Source organism: Austrofundulus limnaeus, unplaced genomic scaffold (genome assembly GCF_001266775.1).
Source record: "Austrofundulus limnaeus strain Quisiro unplaced genomic scaffold, Austrofundulus_limnaeus-1.0 Scaffold31, whole genome shotgun sequence".
NCBI classification, from domain to species: domain Eukaryota; kingdom Metazoa; phylum Chordata; class Actinopteri; order Cyprinodontiformes; family Rivulidae; genus Austrofundulus; species Austrofundulus limnaeus.
The window spans coordinates 1,699,109-1,725,160 of record NW_013952433.1 but is presented as its reverse complement, the minus strand read 5'-3'; the positions used below and the strand labels follow the sequence as shown (position 1 = coordinate 1,725,160).

The window sequence follows — 26,052 nt, the reverse complement described above, 5'->3', positions numbered from 1 at the left end:
TATATATATACTATGTGCTCTGTTTACATGTGGATGATCTCTGGAAACAGCTCTATAGCTGTAAACTTACAGCTATTGTTGTGATTTTCAATATGTTGTCAATTAATGCTATTATTACATGTTTTGTTTGCCAAAAATATAAAACTGCAATTTGATGTTGCAATTCATGCTGAATAAGAGTTCAGTTAGTTAGGATTATATGACAGTTAAATTTAGTGTAGCCTTGACTATCTATTTTCAGCTTTAGGTTTTACCCAATTWTAGAATTCTAATTTAAGAAACCTTAGTAAATGCCCTGAAAAGAATCTGACTTCCGCAGTGATATTCAGTTCTTGCTCAGTCAGTGTGATGGGGCGTCACCCTATTTGTCTGTGGATCAGCACCTCAAACTCAGTCTTTACATTAGGACGCAAACTAAATCTCTCCTTTTTTTTAATTTGGCCATTTCAATGCCTCCAGTTTCGTTTACAAAGTAAAACGATGGAGTGAAAGAAATAACAGTGTTCACAGCTTGGCTATGACTTCAGTAACAAGTTTTAACACCCAACTCATGAGACTGTACCAAAACACGTAGCGTTTTTTTTTTATAGGTTTAGTCTAATTCATTATGAAGACGTGATTTTAAATGAGTTTTTTAAGCTGTGTGGATGTTGCAGGTCGCCGGGAGGTGAATTAAAACGTTATAATAGCTTAGCTTATCACGTTTTCTGTGGACTGCAATCTCCTGCGGTGTCCAAAAACCCCGAAAGCATTTAAAAGACGAGCTAAAATTATGATAGCAAACCGTCATTTTCGACATATTTCAGACCCAGGAATGTAAAGTGCATACTCACAGTTAGCAAGCAGATGTTTAATTACCGACGAGGGGGGAAAAAAACGACGTTTTGTCTTCTGCCGTAGACTGAGGAAGAAAGAGAAATCTTTCAATTCCGTGGCCAATCAGAAGAAAACGAAATGTTCCCTTGGCTCAGTCTGTCCCACCCAACTTCAGCAATGTGTCCTTTTTCTCTGTGTGACAGAGTTTAATTTACAGGGGTTGATATGCGCCAAAAGAAATTCCCTAGTCCTGAATATGACGAGCCCGCGTTGAACAATGTGCTTCCAGAGCAGCGGAGATGAGGAGCACAGGCAGCCCACGCCCAGCTCTACAAACCATCGAACCGCCCCGGTTACTGTGTCTCTTACTGATGCGTTCAATTGCCGTCGGAAAAATAGATACCGTGACACGAGATCGCTTGAACACGCAGTCAGATTTGAAAATTTTATATATAATATATATTAAAGGGGAATGCAGGTTTCCAAATCACACACTGAATCTAACAGATAAAGTGCCAACATACATTTAAAACAAGAAACGAATGCTGTCCCTAGGTATACTAAATCTAAATTTGCCTCCATTACAACCTTTTGCAATCACATCCATCAAAATACATTTTTTTTAATATAAAATGTATTTTTCATGATTCAAAGACTCCTGGGTGTCACTTCTTAAAACGTAACATGCACACGTAACTAAGTCATTGGCAGTAATTTTGATTGCTGAATCTATCATTAAAACCTGTAAATACTGAAAAGTTACCGATAAACGTGAACGCCCCACTAGGAATACATATCCCAGTGAGCATTGCCTGCGTATCCAGGAAGTTGACTCGGGTTGTCAAGTAAACTTTTGTTTCTGTTTAGTCGCTCTGTTAATGTGTTTACTGGACCTGTCCCAACAAACGGTRACGAATATTTCTTTAGCATCACTGCTTAGTTTGTAACTATCTTAGAATAAATTTACAATAAATTAGTTTATTTTTATATTGAGCAACATCCGGGGTTGTTAACGTAAATTGTGTACAAATATTGCTAACTTCACGCGAGGAGGTGTTTTGTTTTCTTTATCTGCTTCTTTTTTTAAATTATTTTTTAACAACTTCGGGCTATTTTTCCATAGTAACTGAGACTGTTTATTGTTTAATTCAGACCGCTGTGAGAAATGAATCTCTGTCATGGGGTAGTGGTCCCAGAGGTTCGGCCTGGTAGAGCCCGGGTTCAGGTGACTGAGCTGAGTGGATCAGGATGCATCAACCCATCTCCTAATCCTGCTGAACAGCATGAAGAGCTTGATGCAGAAGTGGAACTTTGTCTTTCTCCCGAAAGACTGGTAGGTTCTATAGTGGATACTTATGTGTACAACATGCTACATCAAGCGTATGCTTGAATAACTTTAACAGCACCTCATATGCTCAAAAGCCTCAACACACAAATGGGTAAAATGCACACAGTCTTCTTTTCTCACTTAGTTTAACAGTCTGCTGGTCAATTTCAATAAGAAGGTTCTCAATCTCATATGCATATTCTATTGTTTGGATCCTTAAAAATAAATTTGACTTCACATCTAAACGTCTTGAAGTTGGCCTATGTCTCTTTAAGAACCTACCATTCGAAACACTCCCACTTCAGCACGTCTTCATACAAAGCTTCGAGGAGGGGTGATCTGTGGCAGACTGAGCATGGGAGGAGCTTTGTACAAATAGGCGGTACTTTGTACTAGCAAGTGTTTACGAAGTTCCACATGGCTACCACAGGAGATCAAGAATTTCTCAAACAGGCATGAATGAGTCAAAGCAATAGGGTATGTTTTGATGAGGGAATGGCATTATAACATGATGTAAAGCAAAAAAAAAAAAGTTGATTTGTCATAATGCTACCCCTTTAAAATTTAAACATATGTTCTCATTATATCTTATTATAAAATTATAGGTTTCATTGTTTTGCTATTATTAGTATTTGCAGGAGTTGCTGTGTGGAAGAGATCTCTCTCACGTCACTTCGCTGGAGGTCCGTGTAGACACCCAAGCAAACATTCTGAGTAACCTTGGTAAGCTGTACCATACATCATTCACTATGTATTCATTGGAGCCATGCTGCTTAGGTACTGAGCCCTTATTTGTTTTCACAAGCACTCATAGTTTGCATGACAAGCAGATAGTTGTACCTACCAGTCCTCGATGAAGGTTGATAGCAGTGGAGAAAGATGCTTACTTTACTCACCTTTGTTCTCTCAAAATCCTAGATTGCGTACTAATTATGAGCGTCATAGCCTGAGTGACAATATTGTCTGAGAATTACATAATCAAACAATTAACCCATTTTAAAATGCCCCATTTTTCTGGTTTTCTTTCAGGTTCTTACTTGCCTAGATTAGTACAGCTTAAAATGAATGACAGCTTGATAATGTCAGTGAGGTAAGTAAAATAACAGCAACAAACAAAAGAAGAAAAAATCAGAACATTTAATTGATTCTCACAAATTTTCTCATTTTCAAGAGGCTACTAAAGATGTAACCAAAAGGGAATCGGCAAAGACTTAAGCACCCTTTAAAAGCATCTATAATTTTATCTTAGAGAAGAGAAAATTCACAAGGAATCAATGTCCTGCTACACATTCTATTTATAAACTTGTAAAAATGGTGTTTTAAGTCAGACAGTGTTTTGAGTAGGATAGAGGTCCTTGGAAGGCATTACTCAAAAATGACAGTAGTTTGCTCTACTTCACCCAAGTTTTTCCAAAAATGCACATGAATGAATAGAAGGTGCATGTTGCAGCTTGTAAACCATTATTCAGTTCAGTTCCATGTTAGCGGTGAGGGAGCTATCGAAAAGAGGGCGTTACAGAGTTAAGAAACAGAATTCCTCTGGAAGTGTCCGACCAGGGGTGTGCAGTAATTACGAATGAGAGGAACTGCACTTGGGGGGAAGGAAAAGGGAGAAGGAGCAAAAAAAAAAAAAAAAAAAAAAAAAAAAAAAAAAAAAACCTCAAACAGCTTATCTCATAAATCACAGCGTTATGTAAGCCTCTGCTGTTTTTCTCGGTCAATTTTCTTCTGTTTTGTTCCTCCAGGGACCTGGGAACCACCCTCTCTCACCTGCAGGTGCTGTGGATGTCTCGCTGCTGCCTACAAGACCTAGACGGCATTTCTACTTTCTCTTCTCTTAAGGTCAACTTTACTAGTGACAAAAGACTCAACGAGGACTCCTCATCAATTTATATTCTGATTTTTTTTTTTTTATGAAATATATTTTCTAAAGTCATAAAATGTAATGCTTAAAATGAAGCCATTGAATGTGATCTCTGTCATTGTTTTCAGGAACTGTACCTGGCCTACAACAATGTGTCAGACCTGAGTCAGATTAGCATGTTGGATAACCTGCAGTTGTTAGATTTGGAAAGAAACAATGTGGATGACCTAGTCCAGGTTCAGTGTCTGAGTTTGTGTCACAAACTCCAAACCCTTACCCTGGAGGGAAACCCTGTGTGTGTCCGCCAAAACCCTACTTCCTCTGAGGTAGGAAAATTATTTTCTAATATCTTTAATAGCATACAAAAAAACATGTTTTGACAACATCTGAAAAAGGAGAATATATTGAAATTCCTACCACAGCCAGCTGATATTTGCAAACACAAAATGGCTTTAACTCTGTCAAGATTACAGATATCTAGCTCAGATTTGGCATGGTAGTAGCAGAGAGTCATCCACAACAGATATTCCACATGCTAAGCCTTTCATTTATTATCTCTGTTTCGGCATGTTCTCTCTGCAGGTTGATCTGTCAGAGTTGAGCAAACCCTTGTTTTGATTTACGCATCTTAAGCACGGCAGTGCTACAGCACGAACTTTTCCCGAGGCGACTACAACCAAATGGTGCAGCGTGCAGAGAAAGAGTAGCCTGGGAAAAGATAAAACCCAAACCTAACGGCTGGAGATGAATAAGTCTTGGGCAAGGAGCTGGGCAGAGTTCCTGAACAGGAAGCGTTTTATCAGCCCGTGTTGGAAAAGCCAACTTGCGAATGTGGCTCCAATCAGTCTCTCTCGTATTCGCAGGCTGTCGGTGTGCTGACACGTAAAAGTGCTTGTGGCGATCTGATCTCACCACACAGGAGACATGAAAGCACCAAACATACCAGCTGCATAACTGAAATGATGAGGTCACATGGTTGCAGATGGCAGTTTTATTCTGATGTTAGGGTGCATATACCCAACCTTAGTGCAAACAACGGTTAATTTGATGCAGTTGTTACTGCAGGATGATACTAAACCTCATTTCTAACAGCTAGCTGTGAGTTTTTGGGCCACTATGAATGTGTTTATTTACACTTATCAGCACAGCATTAATTAGGAAACTAGGGCAATGAGTGGAGATGCTGAGCTGAATATTTATTAGGTCTGTGCTTTGTAGTATCTGTGGAAATCTTGGGTTTGCTCTCTTGCCAAACTAACACTCCTCTTGCGCTCACTTTCCAACACATAAGCACACATCTACTCATTTCCTCTTTGTTAGTCCGCTTTCTCCTTTTCTTTTCTTTTTTTTTAGTTTCCTCCTTGCCAGCCTTTCACTCTCTTTTTTTCATTCACTGCATCTGTGTGATTTGGTGAAGGCGAGGAGTGCCTAGCTCTGATTTGATTGCTCATAGCCAAGTAATTTATTGGAGCAGCTTGGCCGTGTTTGTCTTTGGTTGTGCAACAGATTAGCACACAGCGCAAAACTTTACTAACACTTGATATTAATTTATCAAATGTCAAAACAGAAAAATTCATGTGTGTGAAGATGTGATGCCACTGAACAAAAAAAAAAAAAACAAAAAACAAATTTGGACTTGGACAACAAAAGAGGAAAACAATGTGTAATACTAAGAAGAGCAAATAAAAATCCATCCATCCATCTATCCATCCATCCATCCATCCATCCATCCATCCATCCATCCATCCATCCATATACAGCAGGGTGGGGGACACCCTAGACAGCAAATGAAAATACAAAAAGTAAAATAAACCTGATAAAAGAAAAACATGAATATGGTTGTGCAAACTGTACATTACGGATCATTTAAAATAAACTGAGTCGTTAAGAAATAAATAAGAAGGGAATAAAATCCCAACACAAAACTGTCTGGACAAGTTGTTAACTAACTCACATACCGTTCAACAATATATATTTTTAAATATCAAGATTTGGGGAGGGTGTGCTCCAATTAAAGTGGGGGTCACACTCTTAAGCCTCCCTGGTAAGGTCTATTCAGGGGTCCTGGAGAGGAGGGTGCGTCGGATAGTCGAACCTCGRATTCAGGAAGAGCAGTGTGGTTTTCGTCCTGGTCGTGGAACACTGGACCAGCTCTACACCCTCAGCAGGGTCCTGGAGGGTGCATGGGAGTTCGACCAACTGGTCTACATGTGTTTTGTGGACTTGGAGAAGGTGTTCGACCGTGTCCCAAGGGGGGTCTTGTGGGGGGCTCTCCGGGAGTATGGGGTACCGGGCCCTTTGATACGGGCTGTCAGGTCCTTGTACGACCGGTGTCAGAGTCTGGTTCACATTGCCGGCAGTAAGTCGGGCTCGTTTCCGGTGAGAGTTGGACTCCGCCAAGGCTGCCCTTTGTCACCGATTCTGTTCATTACTTTCATGGACAGAATTTCTAGGTGCAGCCGAGGTGTTGAGGGGATCCGTTTTGGTAGCCTTAGGATCGCATCTCTGCTTTTTGCGGATGATGTGGTTCTGTTGGCTTCATCGGAACAAGATCTGCAGCTCTCGCTGGAGCGGTTCGCGGCCGAGTGCGAAGCGGCCGGGATGAGGCTCAATGCTTCCAAATCTGAGGCCATGGTCTTGAGCCGGAAAAGGGCAGAGTGCCTTCTCCGGGTCAGGGGGGTCGTCCTGCCTCAAGTGGAGGAGTTTAAGTACACTGTAAAAAATGAAATGTTGGATTTACTTAACCATGTTATGTTACCTGGTTCCACTTAACTGAGTTGAGTAAATTCAAAGCAATATACCAGTTTTTTAGCCAAAGAACATGAGTATGTTGCTTTGAGTTTACTCAACTCAGTTAAGTGGAACCAGGTAACATAACATGGTTAAGTTAATCCAACATTTCATTTTTAGAGTGTATCTGGGGATCTTGTTCACGAATGGGGGAAGAACGGAGCGGGAGATCGACAGGTGGATTGGCGCAGCATCTACTGTAAAGCGGGCGCTGTACCGGTCGTGGTGAAGAGAGAGCTGAGTCAGAAAGCGAAGCTCTCGATTTACCGGTCGATCTACGTTCCTACCCTCATCTATGGTCATGAGCTTTGGGTTATGACCGAAAGAACGAGGTCCCGAATACAAGCGGCCGAAATGGGCTTCCTCCGCAGGGTGGCTGGGCTCTCCCTTAGAGATAGGGTGAGAAGCTCGGTCATCCGGGAGGGACTCAGAGTGGAGCCGCTGCTCCACCACGTCGAGAGGAGCCAGTTGAGTTGGCTCGGGCATCTGGTAAGGATGCCTCCTGGACGCCTCCCTGGTGAGGTGTTCCGGGCACGTCCCACCGGGAGGAGGCCCCGAGGAAGACCCAGGACACGCTGGAGGGACTATGTCTCTCGGCTGGCCTGGGAACGCCTTGGGGTTCCCCCGGAGGAGCTGGAAGAAGTGGCTGGAGAGAGGGAGGTCTGGGCCTCCCTTCTGAAGCTGCTGCCCCCGTGACCCGACCCCGGATAGGTGGAAGAAAATGGATGGATGGATGGAATATCAAGATTTCAACATGTGCAGTACATGATTAAAAAATATTAGGCAAGAAGAAATATATATTTAATTCAGGGAAACTAAAATCAAAAATTATTAAACATTCATGATTTTGAGGAATGGTTTTTGCTGAAGTGTTTCTTAAAAACTGAACTACTTTAATTTCACAATGTTCCAACGCTTCATGCAATGATAAAACATGGACAAAATTGAGCTTTAAAATAGTATAATAACTGGAAAAGACTTGGGATCCTTTTATACATTAATTTAGTGATATTTTACCAGCATTTACAAAAGGTGTTAACTACAGAAAATTTTCAAATCACATTTTTCATAAAATATCAGACATTTTAAAACATATTATTTTTGTCCTAAACTGCTGTTATTTTCCATTTATCTGTTTTAGAGGCTTGCTTTGGTCTCTTTTTTCCTTTAATCTGTCTGCTACTGTTGAAGTGTCTCCCCATGTTCTCTGTTTTCTGTCTTTGGTCTAGGTGGATGGCTATAGTTACCGAGCTGCGGTGAGGGAGCTGGTCCCTCAGTTGCGTTACCTAGATAATGTGAACGTCGAGGAGGACGCTCCGGCCTGCCGCCGTGTCACTGGGGAAGACTGGGACATTCTCCAAAACTCTATTAGGAAATGGAACTCTTCTGAGGCTGCTGGTAAATTTAGTTTAGTTTTCATTTTAATCATCTACACAAATCAGTCTTTCTAAACTTTCTTGTCTGAAAGGGCATCTTATTTTTTGTTTTTGTGGAAGAGTCTGCAGTTAGTGTACATCCCTGCAACACACACAGCTCTGCCGGACGCCCTTTTACTGCTTCTGCAGCTATCAGGCCTCTTTCATCTCCAAGCTCCAGACTCACACTGGCAACCGGCCCTGGAGTTTCTACCCCTCCTGGATCCAGACCTGGTTCTTCAGACTCTGATCTAGCAACAGTAGAAGCAGAAACCAGCACCCTAACACATGGTGGAATATTCGACAGATCAATCAGCACATTRCACTTAGTTTTAGTAGCTTTTAAAAAAATGTTAGCATCACAATGCACATATCCAGTAAAAATTTTCAAACACATCACYAGTTCCTGTTAACAGCACCATCAGGAGACATTATTCATGTCCTTAAACACATTAATGCCTTTCATCTGCTTGTCTGTGAAGGTGCTGGCAGGATCCTGTTTTGTGGAAACCCAGTTCAGGCTATCCGAGCAAGGCGAGAACATCTGAAGGTAGGGTGGCAACAAGAATCATGTAATACGATTAAAAAAAATCAAATAATGGTTGCATTTTGCCCAGTAAAATCATCCCAGTTGTTAATTGGAATGATTCATAGTTATATCAATCTATCGCCTCAATGCAGCAAAGCCTTTAGTGTCAGCTGAGAAGAATGATAAGTTTTATTAGTGCTGATGTGCCATRATGGTTGTCTGGCATCAGCAGCTCATCTATTTGCTGTCATGTTGGCYGAAACAAAAGCAGCTAATAAACAGGAGTATAGAAGCAAGGGAAGAAAATCACAAGGAGTTCAGGATATGATAGAGATATGTGAAGGGGCTCTTACTGCAAACGGCTATTTTCGTTTTGTGTTTGCCCTCTGAACTTTCTGATCATTCTGTCCAATTCTGCTGTACTCAACGTTTACAGCAWTAATTTTTCTACTTATTTCTGACAGACAGCACCCACCAGATCCACCTTGACCCCCCGTGACCTGCCGATCCATGTATCAGAACACACGTATGACATTGAGGAGCCTGATCTTGGAGAGCGTGTAAATGTTTTTGCAGAGCTCAGGACCTGGAGGGAACAGCACAGCAGGTACTTATACTGTAGCTCATATTTTTTCTACGCCTTTAGAGGCTACCACATATTTTTTTTTTCTTTGGTTAGAGATAATCTATAAGACATGAATTGCAAAAAACTTGGGTCTTTTTAAATTTTAGAAAGCTGTCATCCAGGCCTTGTCTAAAAYGTATCAGACATAAGAAAAATGTCTTTCTGTATCCCTTTTTTAGGCGTCTTGAGGCTATAGAGAAAGAAAGATCACCACAGATCTTGGCTATCCATCATGGAGGTGAAGATGAGGCAGATGAAGATGAAGAAGAAGGCTTTGCTGGTGTAAGAAGCAACAGCAGTGACGAAGATCAAGGAGAGGAGACACGCTGCGACAGATTAGACRCTGGCTCCCTGGATTCATCTTTTCATTGTCTTTCCCCAGGTGATCTTTCACTCAACACAAGTGATTATAAAGTGTCACATATTAATCTGTGACTCAGTCTGGACAACAATAAATGAGTTCTCTTAACTGATAACACATTTTTCTTGTTGTTGTTAGACCTGAGTCAACGTGAAGCCTTATCCCCCAACGTGGCTCGACTGTCCCTGTCCCCGGACGCCACGCCCTCCCTTTCACCTCCTCACCTTGTCACTTCAGCTCCCACGAGTAAAATGCCGTCTAGGATCCGTGTTCGCAGGCTTCGTCTCCACCAGGCCAGCTCAGAACACTTACCTGATGTCGGCAGACAGACRTGTGTCCCTCAAACAGCTACACCTGCAGCAGAAACAGACCTCTCGTTTGATGGAGTCCAGCACTTGATGAGGACCAATCTGCCTCCAGTGACACCAGTGGCTCAGATACCCCGTCCACCGTTAACAAGGGCCCTGCGTGGAGGACCGGAAAAGTCAGGGTATGGAATTAACTTCAGATACTTTGACATGCTCCCCCCCCCCCCCACACACACACACACACAATTTCAACACAAGGATTTTATTTCATTTTAGTTAGAGTGCCTCAAATGTTTGTGAGAAAATGCAGTTGTGACTAGGCAATGAGTGTAACAAAAGTTTCTTATGTTTCAGGGTAGTTATGGACTTGTCCAGTAGACACAAGACATCCAACATCCTCAGCAGACCAGTGATTTCTCGCCCACACACAGCCAGAGCCGCTCTACAGAAGCATCACCAGCATCACCTTCTCCAGACCCACAGAGGGAGCTCACACYCAGATTAAAGCCAGACTCTGCTTCCATGTTTTCGTTTTCATTTTGCAGTTTGTACACCTTTAATCCTGCATCTTAATCCCTCTTACCCGAGCAGAAGTGAGGATTAGACAGCAGAAATAAAGAGTTGGAAAAGCACACACACACACACACACACACACACACACACACACACACACACANCACACACACACACACACACACACACACACACACACACACACGTACCAAATATGATTGAACAGCAACGTCATCTGTCCACTATTTGATAGCCTTTACTGTTGTATGATATTTATTAACTAAACATTAGCAGTTTTTTTGCTGATGAAGACATTTAATTTTAATTTAATATGCAACATATACTAAAGTGTCACTGATAAATATTATATTCCCACATTAACCACCTGTTAAAGATCTGTCACTTTATCCTTCTGCTCCATCTTTGGATCAAAACATTCTTTTAGTTGGTTTTAGCAGCTAAAAATATGTAAGCGTAGACAAAAAGTCACGCACAGATCAAAGAGAAACTATTCTGAAGTTACTCTTCTGAGTTAATTTTCGAAAATACAACTTATTTTTATAACTACTCTACCACATTTTATTGCGGCGTTTGGAGCAAAATGTAATTGAAAATAAAATGAACTCTTATTTTTATGAAGAGACTGAAACATTGTACTAACATAAAGGACATTAGTGTTTTAAACTATATTGTTAGATAATAAACATATGTAACAATGTAAAAGAACATGCTAAACCAAGCTAATCTCTTTCATATTACTGCAATGTTTCTTTGGATTAAAATAAATTAACGAAACAAAAATCTCAGGTTTGCACTTTTAAAGATGGAAATAGGATTTATGAAGATCAAAAGTTACCTCTGTTTTTACATAGTTCAAAAATGATTACATTGGGTTTATATTAGTTTCACGTTCATTAACGTTAGATTATCTGTCATATAAAGGAATATTTCAAACASGAAGTGCAGGAACTACTATTTTGGTGGCAGATTTCACAGGTGCAATAGTTTCAAATAACCTCTAGAGGGCAATATCTGCAAAAATTGCAAGTAACAGACACAACCCCTCTTTTCTCCAGTGGGACCTTATGTCAAGCATTAGTTTGATATAAAATTATATGTTTTCAAGCTTAAARCATCCAAGTTTTTACCTTGAAAATACTGATACATATTAAGAAATAGAGTGGAACAAATCAGAACTATGGTAGTTTTCTGAGAGCTTTGGTAAGTGAACCATTGACTTTTGTGTTGTGAGGCGCACTGAAAACYCTTACAGAAGTGGGTGGAGGAAGGATTGAGACTCTTTCAATACCGGAATAATTCTTGAGGGCATAGGATGTTGAGACAAGTTCGTTTTGGAGCTGTCACAGGAATCCTAACATGGAATTTCATTTGGACCTGACATGAGCACTCACATGAGACACACGTTGCTCATGCTTCAGCTTTACTGAGTACATCGGTTATTATTTCATCAGTTTCATCAGTTAATATTTCATCAGTTATTATATTGTTGTTATTATTTCAACCCCTGTTGGATTAAGAGGTAGTCTCATGCTTAGAGGAATGTACAGACTGTGCAAACACATGTCAGTAGGTGCTGAACTGGTAAGGAGTGGTTATATAACAACTTTTTTTTGAGGGGGATGGAGGGTTCTTATCAAGTAGTAATGATTTCCATTTACTCACTCCCAAACAGTTACTTTATCTGTGAGATTACTTCACTTTCTTGCTTTCAGTATGGTGCTTTTATGCCTCACTGTGTCACCGTATCTTGGGCACAGACAAAGAACAGAGGCCGGTGATGGTGGGAAAGAAGGATGCTGTCCACCTACTATATCAGAGCAATCTTTGTGAATGAGATAATTCAGGACTGCCTCTGAGAAGCTTTTCTGCACACCCACTTATATAGATAAAGGGAGAAACCAGAAATGTTTTGGATGTTTTTTGACTATTTTTGGGTTGGCGAGCAAAATAAAACACATTTTAACCCATGTCCTCTAATATGTTTCACGTTTAACTAAAGCAAACATTTCACCGTCAAATTTTATTACTTACTTTGAARCATTACTGAGCAAACATACAAAAAYTCCTAACGAGGRTTCCTTCAGTYACGCTGAAAAGAAGATAACACATCAGCTTGTTCTTTACCGCTAAATTAAATACTAAAGGCAGCTAATTCAACTAATTATTTTCCTGTTCAGATATGCTGTTGTACATTCCTCAAAACACTATTAAGCTGCGCCTTCTTAATGTAATTGCAGCAAAGAATGAATGCGAAACAATTACAGGATAACACATTGGAAAACAAACCTTCATAATTACTTTTATTATCTTGTAATAGTCCTATTTTGACTTGTGATGGGGCAAGTTCTTAGKTTTAAAAATATTTAAGAAATACTTGTAGAATAAGTTCAGGCTGGTACAGCACYGCAAGAATCTGCTGGAAGAAACATTCCATTAATGCAAGGTACCTTGTAACTCATTTTTCTTTGACATCTTWACATTTGCAGATATGAACACATTAATGCTAAATAAAGGCTGTAAGCTTACATCTCCAAACGTTATAGTATATTAATTAGATATTTTTTAAAAAGTAAGTTTTTTTCCTTGGGGTCTTTTCAACTAAATCATCTGTATCCTTAAAGAATATGTTATAATTACTGTGCATAATAGATACGTTCTGTAAACTATTTGCTCAGACTCTATAGTTCTCTTTGTTAAACTTTATAGTTCTTTTGTTAAGACTGTACAGTCATTTTGTAAATGATGAAMACCAAACAAAATTTTGTTGTGCTGATAATGTATAGTGACAACAAAAAAATCGATATTTATATATTAGCGATGCAGCTGCCAGGAAAATGACAAAGAGGAAAGGCAAAAAAGGTGACRCAGTTGATGTGGAGGTAGTTGGAGCGAGAACAGAAGAAGCAAAGAGGTGACCCCGAAGAGTCAAAAGAAGGAGAAGAAGTGCATAAAATTTGAAATAAATTGKGATACGTGCATCAGAAACTCTAATTAACAATTATTATTGTAGTGTTGTAAATTCATACACACAAGTCAGGTTGTAAAGTAGTCACATTTAACTATGTCTGTTAAATTTTATTTGGGATAACAAAAAAATGGACAATAAGAAATAAAACTTCCTTTGCAGTAAATAGATGGAAAAAAAAGAATCATCTTACTTTCCAATACCAAGCTGATGTACTGGAACAAATGCACCATTTTTTACACTTATCCAGTTTCAGAGTCATCATGCCTTTCAAGAAACATGAGTGGCAAGAGCAAATGRGGATTATCTTCCCAAAAGGATAAGCCAAACATTCTGTTGGAGTGGAATAGACACTTTTTTTTATTGGAACTACATACTTTCATGCATCAAGTTTGTTTCAYAAGTTGGCAAACTGCACATCAATCTTTGAGCAGACTTTTTAATATAGCTGTCAAGGAAAAATAAGACTCCTTATGAGATTTTATAAGAATTTATTGATCAGGGTAAGGGATTTTAAACGCGTTATTGATTTTTTTCCCCCACCCTTTATTATGTGGTTTGAGTAGTGCTGTCAGGAAAAAAATATGCACAGGAAAAAAAAAATCTGACTCAGTTTTGAACAATACAAGTTTCTGTGCTAGACTTTAATTAGGCAGAAGCAAAAACAACAACAACAACATGCCAAGTATTTAAAAAATGTGTCTCCATATTGCCTGTAGGAATTATCTCAGCTCTGTCACTTACAGTTAAAAACAATTTAATCAAGAAAATCCTAGACGGAGGAATTTAAAGCGCAACYTCACTGGAATGCAGCTGTGTCCCAGTGCAATCTGCTGTCCTGTCATCTCCCAGTAATAAATGGAATGAGATTAAGTTTTCTTTGACAACCTCAAGCCATGTGTTGACACAGGTAATAGTATTATTATAAACCACAACAATCCAATATGTTTCTGTTTGCCATTTTATATATTTTTTTTACAAGAGTGATGATCCTATGATCTTAGTCATGTGTATGGAATTTTGACACAAGTAGCCACAGATTCCAGTATTTCTTTGTGACTGTGCTTATTTTCAGTTTGGAGCTTTATTTTGATAATACTGACCGGAAGTCAAATGAATCTATTTCCTGTTTGTTACAATTGACGCTAAAAAAGTGGACAGGAGGATAAAGCGACACGTTGGTTCGCTGGGTTGAGAAGAAGAGAAGAGAAGAAAAGTTTTTTTTGTAAGGTGAGTTCACTGTAATGTTTTGTACAGGAACAATGTGAAACTGAAGKGTTTTTGAACTTTAGCTTAAAAGGATGCAACAAGTGTGTTGGGAAATGAACGCAGTGCACCTGCGCAACAAGCCGTGAACAAGCTAACTGAGTACGAAACTTTGCTSACTGTCGTCATGCGTTGTTACAGAGTTGTAAATCAGAACGATACACTTGTGTGCCTTTTTTAAAAACCCAATATTAATGCATTAATCATGATTTTTCTTTGTCTGTTCTGCAGTTAACTTAAGTCGAAAACTAAAAAAAAAAATAGGTAAGTTTTGCTAGTCATTTTATTCATGTTAAATTTAAATGCACTATTTGGCTGTGCTTAGGTCAATTCTGAATCTTCAAAAAGTATATTTTGGACAAGTTAACTATTTAAGAAAACACTAYGTAAAATTAAATAAAACGGGTCATTACTTTGAGAATAACAAGAGCATCACTTGTTATCAGTGTGTTTCAGTGTTTTTAGTACAAGCCATATTTTTATTGTCAGTGAAATAAACGTGTTCTACCGTGAGTTTAACTGTCATCTATAGTTTACAGAAAATTTGCTTTGTGTGGGATGAAAAGGTCAGTGAGTGTACAGATTTAGAAACTTGTTTTGCTTCCAGCTAGTGTCAGAACTAGTTATGTAACTGGCTTATTACAGTGTAATGACCAATGACCAGTTTTTTCCCAATTAAATTCTGTCTTAACTATTGCTCAAAACAGCTGTCTGACACTATTAAATTATTGGTTAAATAGCTGCAGATTTTTTTCTTTCAGCTGAGAAGTCAGTATTCAGTTTGAAGACTTTGCATTTTAAGTCAAAAATCAATCAAAAAATAAACATTGTTTGAGTTGTGCTAATTTGTTTAAATGTAACAACATAATGGGATGCTCATACAAGTTAGGAACGTGACAGTGCAAGGAGATAATGATAAAAGTGCGTTGTCTGACACGACTGCCTATAATATCCTGTTCTGTAATTWATTTTTGAGAACTTATTTATTTCCCCCTATTCATGTTCCCCATACTTCCTGTAATAATTTAATGTTACTTCCTTTTTTCCTTCTTGTTCTGCAAATTAATGTTCCTCTTTTTATGTCTTACCTTATCGACTGATTTGAAATCAATTCTACAACCTTCTATTTGTATCTTTGCTTTATATTTTTTGTAACGTTTTAAATGAAGGCACAAGGGTTTTACAAGAAGTCTATGATTTGTGTTCCCTTGTGTTATTGTTGCTTAAACTTGTTAAACTATTTGGTGTGTTTTTATGAGCACATCTTATCCCTGGGTTGAAGGTGCTGTCCGCAAGTGAATCCCAAGAATCTTCTGTAAGCCTGGAGCTACAACATGCCTTATTATTCAATGGCAGGCATGAACAAGATTTTTAATCCTCATGTAGTTCATGCAATTAAAAAAAGAAAAAAAGGTTCAATATCAGGGTTTTGCCTTGCTATAGTACCTATATTAAATTGTCACTAGTTCATGCTCTGCTGAGAACGGTAGCTGCTGTTGCATTTCAGTTGACGCTGTTTGTACATTAACGCTTTTCTGAGAAGACCTGCCTCCGCAGCTGTAGCAAGGTAATTTACTGGCACTGAGGCAATGCATTAAAAGACAAATGACTATATTCAAGTGCACAGTATGCTGGGATAGTAAGAGATGTATGATTTCTGCCTGAGTAATAAACCTAAAACCTACAATTTAAAGACAGTATCGTCTCACTGTTCTTTAGGGAACATTTCCACCAACAGTAAAGCTTAGGATTAGGAACGAAGAGCTAACATCTTACAGAAAAAAAAAACTACTGAGGTCCTTCCTAAGTTGGAGAAAAGATCAGGTTGTGACGTCATGTCTTTCTTCAGTTAGCAGCTGATATAGGATTAGATTAATCAGCCTGAAAAGGAATTTCTGCATGATTGCTTCTTCCACATGATGTGTCTCTCTTGGCTTTTTTGAGCCCTGACATCTGCCATGCTCGAGGGTTGTTTGTCAGCGGGTGTGAACCATTGGGGTGGAGGGTCAGCTTCTCCCAGTCTAAAGCTCCAGTTCTAGATTGTTCTAGTTGTCAATGCAGAAAAATGGGAAGCTTGAACGTGTAATGTATTACCACCAGTACATAACTTTTTCTAAATAACATGGGTCTTCKTAGTATTTGAAAGACAATCTTTTATCATTCCAAACAAAACTGTCCTCACTCCTTTTACAACTAAACATTGCCTTTTACAAGCGAAACTGCCAGTGTCTATGTACTTAAAAACCTCAAGAAATAACCCTTWCCCCAATATTATAAGCACATTTCTGTTGAAATTACTTATTGCTACTGATTTTTCACTATGGCCCCGCACTTGAGCAGTAYTTTACTTTGGTAAATTTGCTTTTGTAAAACAGGATTGTGTAATGTGTTTAAAGTTTCCCCTAAATGTGTTAGTAACAGTATCAAGCATTTTCAGTGAGATGACAAAAGCGTCATAACTGCAATCAACCATGTGATTAGTAATTATCAAAAGGTTGATAAAAAGCAATTAGGTAAGATCTCATTTGGAAATTGGRATCATTTTAACGCATTAGCACAGGTTAAAGCTCAACTTTCAGTWATTCAGTGTGATGCTTTCTTCAWAGCAGACAGAAATAGAYCAAAACAAACTTCTTCAATGTGAAGACAGTATGGCTGCACGATATTAGGAAAACCTGCGATGTGCGATAACAATGCTTAATATTGTGATGACAATATGACTTGCGATAAATGAACAAAGACATATGTAGTGTTGATATCGTTCTGCTCTGGGTTCAAAGCCAAAAAAACAAAACAAAACAACAACAACGATTAAAAAAACTACCTAATCATTTCCATTCCAGCCTGAATTTTTTTTAATTAGAAAGRGACCTATCCAATTGGTGAAAAACTTCAAGCTTCCATCTAAATGACAAAACGCATAAATGCAAACTTTTGAGTCAACCATTTCTTGCAGTTTATGCAGTTGTTGCGATGAAATGCATATATGTGCAGGCTATTATCGCGATGACGATAAATTTTCGATGTATTGTGCAGCCCTAGAAGACAATCAGATGGATAGATTATTACCTAGGATGGGGCAGAGTCAGTCTGTAAATCAGTTTTAAATGCAATATTTTTCTGTCTTTTTATCATGTCTCCAAACCAAAACACTTCTTTTTTTTGTCTTCTACCCTTCTCTCAGTCATTTTTGGGATGTCATGTGACTTTTTGTCTGGGCTCAGTTGCCGCTGTTTGCCATTGGCCAGTTTCCTTTGAAAGAGCGTTGGTTTCCCGGGTGACGGGGAATGGCGGCACCGCTTCGCTTGTCTCTGAAACTGCCCCCCCCCACTCTCTGCATAGCTTCGAGCTGGTCTGTCTTCGACACGCTGCCTCCTCTGCAGGCTGTGGTGGATCAGGTAGCATGCGAGCACGACACTCGGTCAGCGACAGGGTTGTCTCGCTCTTCCTCTTCTCCCGCTTGTCCTTTTTCATCAGACTGTCATAGAGATCATTAGACTGCAGAAGGTGAGTTAAGCAAATGGGTTTAATGAAAATATTTATTTTGTCAGTGAGCTTATACTTTTCAACATTTCTGGTTTACCTGAAGATATGACTCTGTTTGGGTTGAATATTGTAAAACTATCAAGCAGAACACACAGTACAGATTAGTCTCCATTTAATACGTCCTTTTCAAACAGAACAGATGTTTTAAAGTGAAATAAGTTTTTATTGGATCAAAACGTTGATTAGTTGTATTAGTTGCCATGGCATGCAACATCACTGAACATGTTAACTTGGCCTTGGCACTGTGGTAGCATTATAAGACATGTTACTTCAGTATTAATCATTCAGAGTGTGATATGTGACTCCCAACCTGACAGGTTATCTCAAGGTCTCATCTTTGTGTATTTGTCTTTTCTGTAGTATCTTTGACAAATTTGTTAAACTATTGTTGTGAGAGTCTTTAGATGGACATTGTAAGACGTGTTGTCACACACAAAGATTCCAAAGACAATGCTTTGAAGGGCAGAGTTGCAGCCTAAAAATATAACAGACCTTCAGTTCAGCACAGACTTTAAGCCTATTCTTTTTTAGTACTACAAACATGTGTGCCAATAATTAATGTTTTAGAGCTTTTTTGTGGTGGCGTTCGGAAAATAAAACCAAAAAAACAAACAAACTGATTTGTCATAATAATAAGAGGTTTTATAATGTGGTTACAAAAGGTGGTTGGTTCAATAATTACCTGTCCACCAGAAAGCCAACATGCACTGAGCACCAGAGTTAAACTTTGTAAATACTGAGCTGTGAGAGGTCGAGAGTGCTGTGTAGCTAATCATGAATCTGACACAATTAAAAAAAGAAAAAAAACTTATTGGACATGTGGTTAATGAATCTCAGTCATAGCCATTGGCTGAATCAGGCTAAGCTTATGTCTGTTAATCCCATTTAGTTTTAAATACTATTAGCAAATAAAAATATGTTGTCCAAATAAGTCAAAAGATTGTTTTTGAGCTGCTAGTTGTCTTACACACTGGTAGAATTAACCCTAATTATCCGATCCAATTTAAACTTGTAAGCATTTTAAACAACATAAAGATTATCACATCCATCAATCAAGTCATAGCATTAACTCTGATTATACACATTTGAAACCAAGCATAAGTGATTAACATGGTTTTGAAAATACCTACCGTAAATATTTCTATATCTATGTTATTTTACCTGTTGCGAACAGTAATGTAGTTATATATTGTTGTTTATTTTATTTTTTGTTTATATTAAAGATTCAACAGTTGATCATGATCTCTGCTTGTCTCGTCATGGCACACACACAATAAGGCTTGTGTTTGGAAACTGGGTTGCTTTGAGGGGGTTTTTCTGGCATGGTTATCATCCTGAAGTGGTGTCCTTTGAGTTCCCTGTCTCAGTACAAACCGATCAGGTGGTTTCATCTGTGTTTGATTACTAAGGCAACACAAGAAATTATACCCCTGCCCCTCCCTTAGGTGCACTTTACCAGATGACTGAAGAATTCTTTGAATTTAGATGATAAACCCACTCCTCTTTGTTTTCTTGTAATTTACTGTGAGAAAAAAAAATCCTATGACGGGTTTATAGTTACAGATGGCCAAGAAAGTTTAATTTAAGTTTGATTCAAAGCCATTTTATAGGTTTGATGTTTGTATTAAGTGCTCGGTTACGTTTTGAAGATTCAAAGTGAGCGGGAACTAAAGCTGGGTTTGGTGTTATTGATTCAAACTGGTATTTTATTTCTGATGCAACCAGGAGAAAACTGGCACTGAGGCCTTGTTGTTGCTTGTGACTGGCTGCCATGATGTCACCAATGCTGACCTGACAGTCCTAACATTCCTGCTGGTAGCTTTTTATGCAGACGTAGAGGGAAATATGTGGGAGACGTGCGGGAGGGATGCACTGACTTGCATACATATGGCTTTTGTCTAAGCGCTGATTAATAATCTGGTACTCACACACGCACATCATTAATTCAGTCCCATGCACATCCCTCCTCAAGCACACACTCAAACACCCTTGAACCTGAATAATAGTGGTGATTGTAGTCTTGCTATCATAGTTAAAATTCAACACATCTTTAAGTGTCTAAATTTCGGTCACTCCGTTTCGCTTTCATCCTGCACTTTAACCAAAATGTCATTCATCAAAAATGGTACGATTAAAAGGGTCCAGCTCCATTATGAGCAAGTCCCATTGTGTCTTTGTGTATGAATACATTATTTTTTCCTGTTTGTGTGTGTGTGTTTGCTTATAATACATGATAGTAACTACAGAAGACATGCTAGGTATAACACAACTACAGCTTTCCTTTGATCTAATAAAGCCACAGGAGGAAAAAAGTGACATGCCTGGTGCAGTGAAAGCTTTTAAATGCTGTTGTCACTGCAGGTGTTTGACTTGTACTTTTGTGCAGACACTCTGTACTGATGTAGAAAAAGATTAGTGCTGTAAACACATTTAAAATGTGGACACAGAGAACAACTATATAAATACATTTTAACAAAAAAGATGTTTGAAAATTTTAAGACCTCACAAACGATTGTGTAGATATATGTGTAGACAGAGTGGCTGGGGGTCAGTATGTGTCCAGGGGAGTTAGGTGGGCTTTTGCTCACCCTGTGCAGGCTTACAAAGCTTTAAAGAGGTTATATCATGTAAAATCAACTTTTTTTTTTAGTTTTATATCATGTTGTAATGTTATCCTCTCATCAAAAACATGCTCAGAGTCTTACTTTGACTCATTCATGCATGTTTGAGAAATCCTGTGCTGTCCTGAGGCAGCCAGGCAGAGGAGCAAAAATGACAGGTTGGGACTAGAACCGCCTTTTGGGACCAGCTCATCCTCTGGGCTGTGTCTCCAAGCCGAGCTTCCTCATCACAGAGCACACCTCCCCACCCCTGCACCCCACCCCCTGCCCGTGACTCCTGCAGGCTCTCGGCGCAACAAACTGGTGAAACTGAAACTGTCTGCTGAGCTCCCAATAGTACTTCTCAGTGCAGTTATTCTCAAATTCAAAATACCTTTGAGGAAAAGTATTTTCAGATGCCAAGTAAACTACACTGAGCTTCCATATCACAGTCCCCCCCCCCCCCMCACACACACACACACGTGTTGAAAGGGGCGGAGCAGAAGCAGAAGGAGGTTCTTAAAGAGACAGAGGCCAATTTCAAGATGTTTGTAAATGGAAGTGATGGGAAGAAGAGTTTATTTTCTATTTAAACATAAAAAACAGCATTTTAATAACAACTAAAGGTGACATAGATACTTTATTATGGTATAGAATTTAAATACATGCCTGAGAAGCACATAATATTGCCCCTTTAAGTTCACCTCTGACCTGTACCCACCTCATAGCTCCCCTGTCACCCAGTGTCCTTTGTCTTCTATTTTTGTTGCTTCATGTTAAGCTCATTAGTAAATCATCACTTTAGACCCTCTTTACAAGCACACCTTGTGATGTGTCACTGTCTTCTTTACTTTTTTTGTTCACTAAGCAATTGCCTCTCTTCTTATAGAGAAAGAGGAACAAATGAAGGAAACTATTTGTCCTGTCATTGTTTTCCCATCTATGACTGAACTGCTGAGGGTTCTTTGACAGTCACAGCTTTCTGCTTAAGCTAGTTTTATCCCATTTCCATTTACTGATAGCCACAGCACAGGCCAGCCAGTGTGACACTAATGGTACAGCCTTATCTCAAGAGAGAGCGACTTCACAGGAAAAGTGACTTTATATCTTCAGGGAGAATGGGACCCCCACACAACCACACACACAGATAGACAGAGTGAATAAATGAAGGAGTTTGGACACTATGTGGTTCAAGCTAGTTATTGCCAGTGCATCCACTAGAAAGCATTAAAGGGATCCACGATTAGTTGTAACATTAGACTTTATTTGTTAAACATATATTTTAACTGTAAAATAAAGACTGTAAAAATACTGTAGGCTGTTTTAGTTTTGTAAATTTTKAAAAATATATTTTAACAAGGATAGAGCCATTTTATTTACACAGAAAGCATTCTGGGTAAATGATGACATGGATAGGTCATCGGTGTGAGCGAGCTATGTCCACCCTGAAGGTTAATCTTGGACAATATCTGATGATTGGATCTTTTAAATGAAACCAGAGACAACAGAGCTGCTTCCTGGAAGAAGAACCTCAGCTTAGCCTGTTAGCTTTTACGCTACCGCCGACGCTATATTGCCTCATATATATTAGCTCAGTGCTAGCGCGACAAGCTAAACTGAGGTCCTTCATCCATATTTTCAGTTGCAGGCTGAGTCATTTTTGCGTTCTTCTCTATGTTATGTGGATGGAGGACCTCAGTGACGAGAGGAGAATGTGTAGCGCTGAGCTAATACATATACATGGTGATAGGATCGGGGCTAATGCTAAAGCTAACAGGCTAAGCAGAGGTTCTTCCATGAAGCAGCTCTGTTGTCCTCCATCCATATTGACATGATCRAGAAAATGGTGTTAAAATGTAAAAAAAGTTCTGACAACTTGGAAACCTCTAAAGGCAACCGAGATTCCCTTGTGCTTCATTTGGACATTGTAAAGGGACTTCTCTGGAAAGGAAAAAAAAACATGTTTTGTGTGTGTGTGTGTGTGTGTGTGTGTGTGTGTGTGTGTGTGTGTGTGTGTGTGTGTGTGAGTGTGTGTGTGTGTGTGTTCTGAAGTATTTTCTTCTGTCTTGTGTTTGTAAGATAACCAAGTTTGTTTACGTACGCTGTACCAAACGATTATTTTCTAATCAATTAATCTAACGATTATTTTTTCGATTAATCGATTATTCTAACAACTAATCTATAAGTTATTCTGACATGAGTGCACTGGAAATTTAAAATGTTTTCATCAAATTAACAAGAACAGTTCTTTAAATTGTAATATTTTCTTTAATGGTTTTTTCATGAACACAAACTATGCACTCTAGAGTCAATTATTTAACAAAAAAAAAAAGCTTAAAAGATTTAACATCAATATAAAATCTCAACCAAAGCATATAAAATTCAAGTAAAAGAAATATAGTGCAAGATGTTAACAATCTAACAAATGAACTAAATCATGCAAAATTCAAGTCACTCTCTGGAAAAACTATAATAAGCATTTATTTATTATTATTTTATTTAATATACAGTATTTCTCAATATATAAAATTAACAAATATCAAGACAACATCCAACTCTTTGTATTGTAACATCAGTTGTGTAACTAATTTCTTTATGGTGAAAACTGTTGAAAACAACAAGAAATTTTGTCTTATTGCACAAATTAAAATCCAGCTCCACGTGTTTCTATTGATGTCATTTCCCCGCTAGAAAAATTGTGTGATGGAGGTCCATGGAAGGCAAATATGTTTAAATCAAATAAACACAAGAGGATGCAGTTAAAATAAATAAAAGGTATTTAAGCTACGTTTTGAACATCCAAAACACATCCAACACTTGTTGGCTGCTTGTGCTCTTTAGGTCAGACGTGTGTCGGGAAGCTCCTCTGTTGTTTGAGACGCTGGGGGAACCGTCTGATGGGGGAACGTGGCTCGACCTAACACCGGTCTCTGTTTAATGGTGGATGAAATAAAGAAAGTGGTGGTACTTTATTTACTTTGAGCAAGCGAACGTCGTGCTCACAAGATAATTAATCCACCAGATAATTCAGAGGCAGTCTGTTCGGTAAATTTTACTCCAGGAGCTGCGAGGCTTGTTTTCAAGCTTCAGACTGAACTGAAGCAGCGGCTGCTGACGTCATTACGCTCTTGCGCGATGCTGCGTTCAGGACGAGCATGGAAAACTCCACTCTTATGCCAATACAGTCGTAATGATGCATTTATGTACCGAAATGGAATTGCATGAACATTCACGTAGTGGTTATGTAATACAGCGAATCGATAACAAAAAATTTGCGTCGACAAATTTACATAATCGACGTCATCGATTATTTCAACTAATCGGTACAGCCCTAACGTACTATAAATGCCAGACCTGTTGACCATTTCTTACTGTTGCCTCTTGGCTGTATTTCACCAGAACGTCAGTTTTTATTGCAAAGAAATAATACAGTGGCATGCGTTTACTTTGAAACAACGAATTATCTTCTGAGCCAGTTTTCTGGGAAGAAAACAAAAAGTCTTTGTCCGGTCTTTTTTTTTTTCTTTGTCCGGTCTTAATGTGGGTTTTTCTGCATTTACGTCCCCAGGGCAATTACCTTAGCTGGCAAACACTATCCAGTCATAATAACATACAAGACAGCTATACTTCTGAAGCAACAGCATCAAACTGACCATAATGAGACAGCAATGCTATAATTAGGAATGTTTGGCATGACCTTTGGTTGCTTGTCATAAGTATGAAAACCAGTGTCAACAAGTTTAGAGTTTTTAAATGTTTAGGTTTTCTTCAGTTGTCTCCTCTTATTCTGTTTGCCTTCCATATTTTAGACTTTACGAACCTGTTGTCCACCTGTTGAATTCTATTTTTTGTGAAAAGCTGGATAAATAAATAGAATGACAAATGGAAAAGTTCAGCAAATCAATTGGAGGGGGTCATCCAAAACACAAACTTAATGCTGTTTATTCTTGGTAAATAGTAGGCAGCAAAGGCACTATCATACCTTTGTTTCACTCACTTTTATGAGATTAAACAAGTCTATTTCTTCATCTCAAAACAATTTTTGCCTCATCTGAGAGGAGATACAATTGACCAACTAGTTTTGACAGGTTATTTCCATTTATTTGATAAGCTATAAACTTAAAAGAGTGGTTTTAAAATGAGTAAATCGTTGAAAAATACAAAACTGAGCAGTTTTTTTCTGACAGAACAGGTTTTTAAGGTATTTAGGCCTCTTCTTTGTTTTCTTTGGTTTCTCTGCCGAAAGCATAGAGAGGTTTGGAGGAGGGGAAGAGAGGGGAGTTGTAAGAGGGAATCACACACAGAAAGGAGCGATGATATGTAGAGTTTGACAGGGGAGGGTTAGATTTTGTGGGGGGCAAAGCATTGGGAGGTGCCCTAAGGAATGCTTGGAAGGTGTCAGCAGAGTTAATGAGACTTTAGGCTGATAATCTTCCAGCTAACCCTTAAACGAACTGGATATGGGCGTGACGTTGGACAAGCATATCAAACTATCTGGGCCCATGAAGCATAGTTCTTCCCCACTACCCAGTTTTTAAAATATCACTTTTCCTTGGCACCTCAGACTTTTCTCACAATTGCCTTTGGTACTTGAGCAATGCCTCAGGAGGTTCATCCTTTATTTTGATTCAAGAGTGTTGTTTAAGTGATTTGTCCGACAACATAGCTCTTAGATGTGCCAAAAGCTTTGCTTTCTGGACGGAACAGCGAACCAATTCACATACAGTAACCGTGAACTGAGTCTTGATAGGCTTTTGCGACTCTGCCTAGCTAAGCATACATTGCAGTGGTCTGTTGTTTGCATGGTTACACTCATCTAAATTATTGTAATTAATGCCAGACATCTATTTTTGGAACATCTTTAATGTTCACATTAGTTATGTTGTGGGTAYGGACTCATTAATTTGTTAAAAATGAAAACTGATGTCAAATAAAAAKACAAATTATTTCTTATGGCCTTCTACTGCTGAGTCAATGCATTGTAGATCCATTAATAAAAAGTTTTAAAGTATATATTCAAACGAATATATATATTTTTTTACTTATATGCTATTACTGAGATGCATCAGGACATATTTGCTACTTGTTTAATTTCAGTTTCCTAAT

The 26,052-nt window shown here is 38.7% G+C and overlaps 3 protein-coding genes across 4 annotated transcripts in view; 2 read left to right on the top strand and 1 right to left on the bottom strand.

Annotated features, from left to right (window-relative positions):
• The window catches only part of LOC106515650 (GTPase HRas), a 16,998-nt gene extending 15,860 nt beyond the window's left edge, over nt 1–1,138 (bottom strand). Inside the window, exon 1 of the mRNA XM_014005554.1 lies at nt 834–1,138. The gene's annotated coding sequence lies outside the window, so the exon portion shown is untranslated. The remainder of the gene's footprint in view (nt 1–833) is intronic.
• Nucleotides 1,139–1,648: 510 nt separating this feature from the next.
• lrrc56 (leucine rich repeat containing 56) lies at nt 1,649–10,560 on the top strand. Its single transcript, XM_014005553.1, has 13 exons — nt 1,649–1,724; nt 1,969–2,149; nt 2,773–2,866; nt 3,173–3,233; nt 3,889–3,985; nt 4,136–4,333; nt 8,027–8,195; nt 8,294–8,503; nt 8,695–8,762; nt 9,206–9,348; nt 9,546–9,748; nt 9,866–10,217; nt 10,390–10,560. Exons 2-13 carry the CDS (start codon nt 1,982–1,984, stop codon nt 10,538–10,540), a joined length of 1,914 nt encoding a protein of 637 aa, XP_013861007.1. The 5' UTR covers nt 1,649–1,724; nt 1,969–1,981; the 3' UTR covers nt 10,541–10,560.
• A 4,121-nt stretch (nt 10,561–14,681) lies between these two features.
• rassf7a (Ras association domain family member 7a) overlaps nt 14,682–26,052 on the top strand; it is a 33,873-nt gene continuing 22,502 nt past the window's right edge. Inside the window, exon 1 of one of the 2 annotated variants that reach the window (XM_014005551.1) lies at nt 14,682–14,764. The gene's annotated coding sequence lies outside the window, so the exon portion shown is untranslated. Of the gene's footprint in view, nt 14,765–18,198; nt 18,308–26,052 lie in introns of those variants that run through there. The other variant, XM_014005552.1, reaches the window with a different exon arrangement.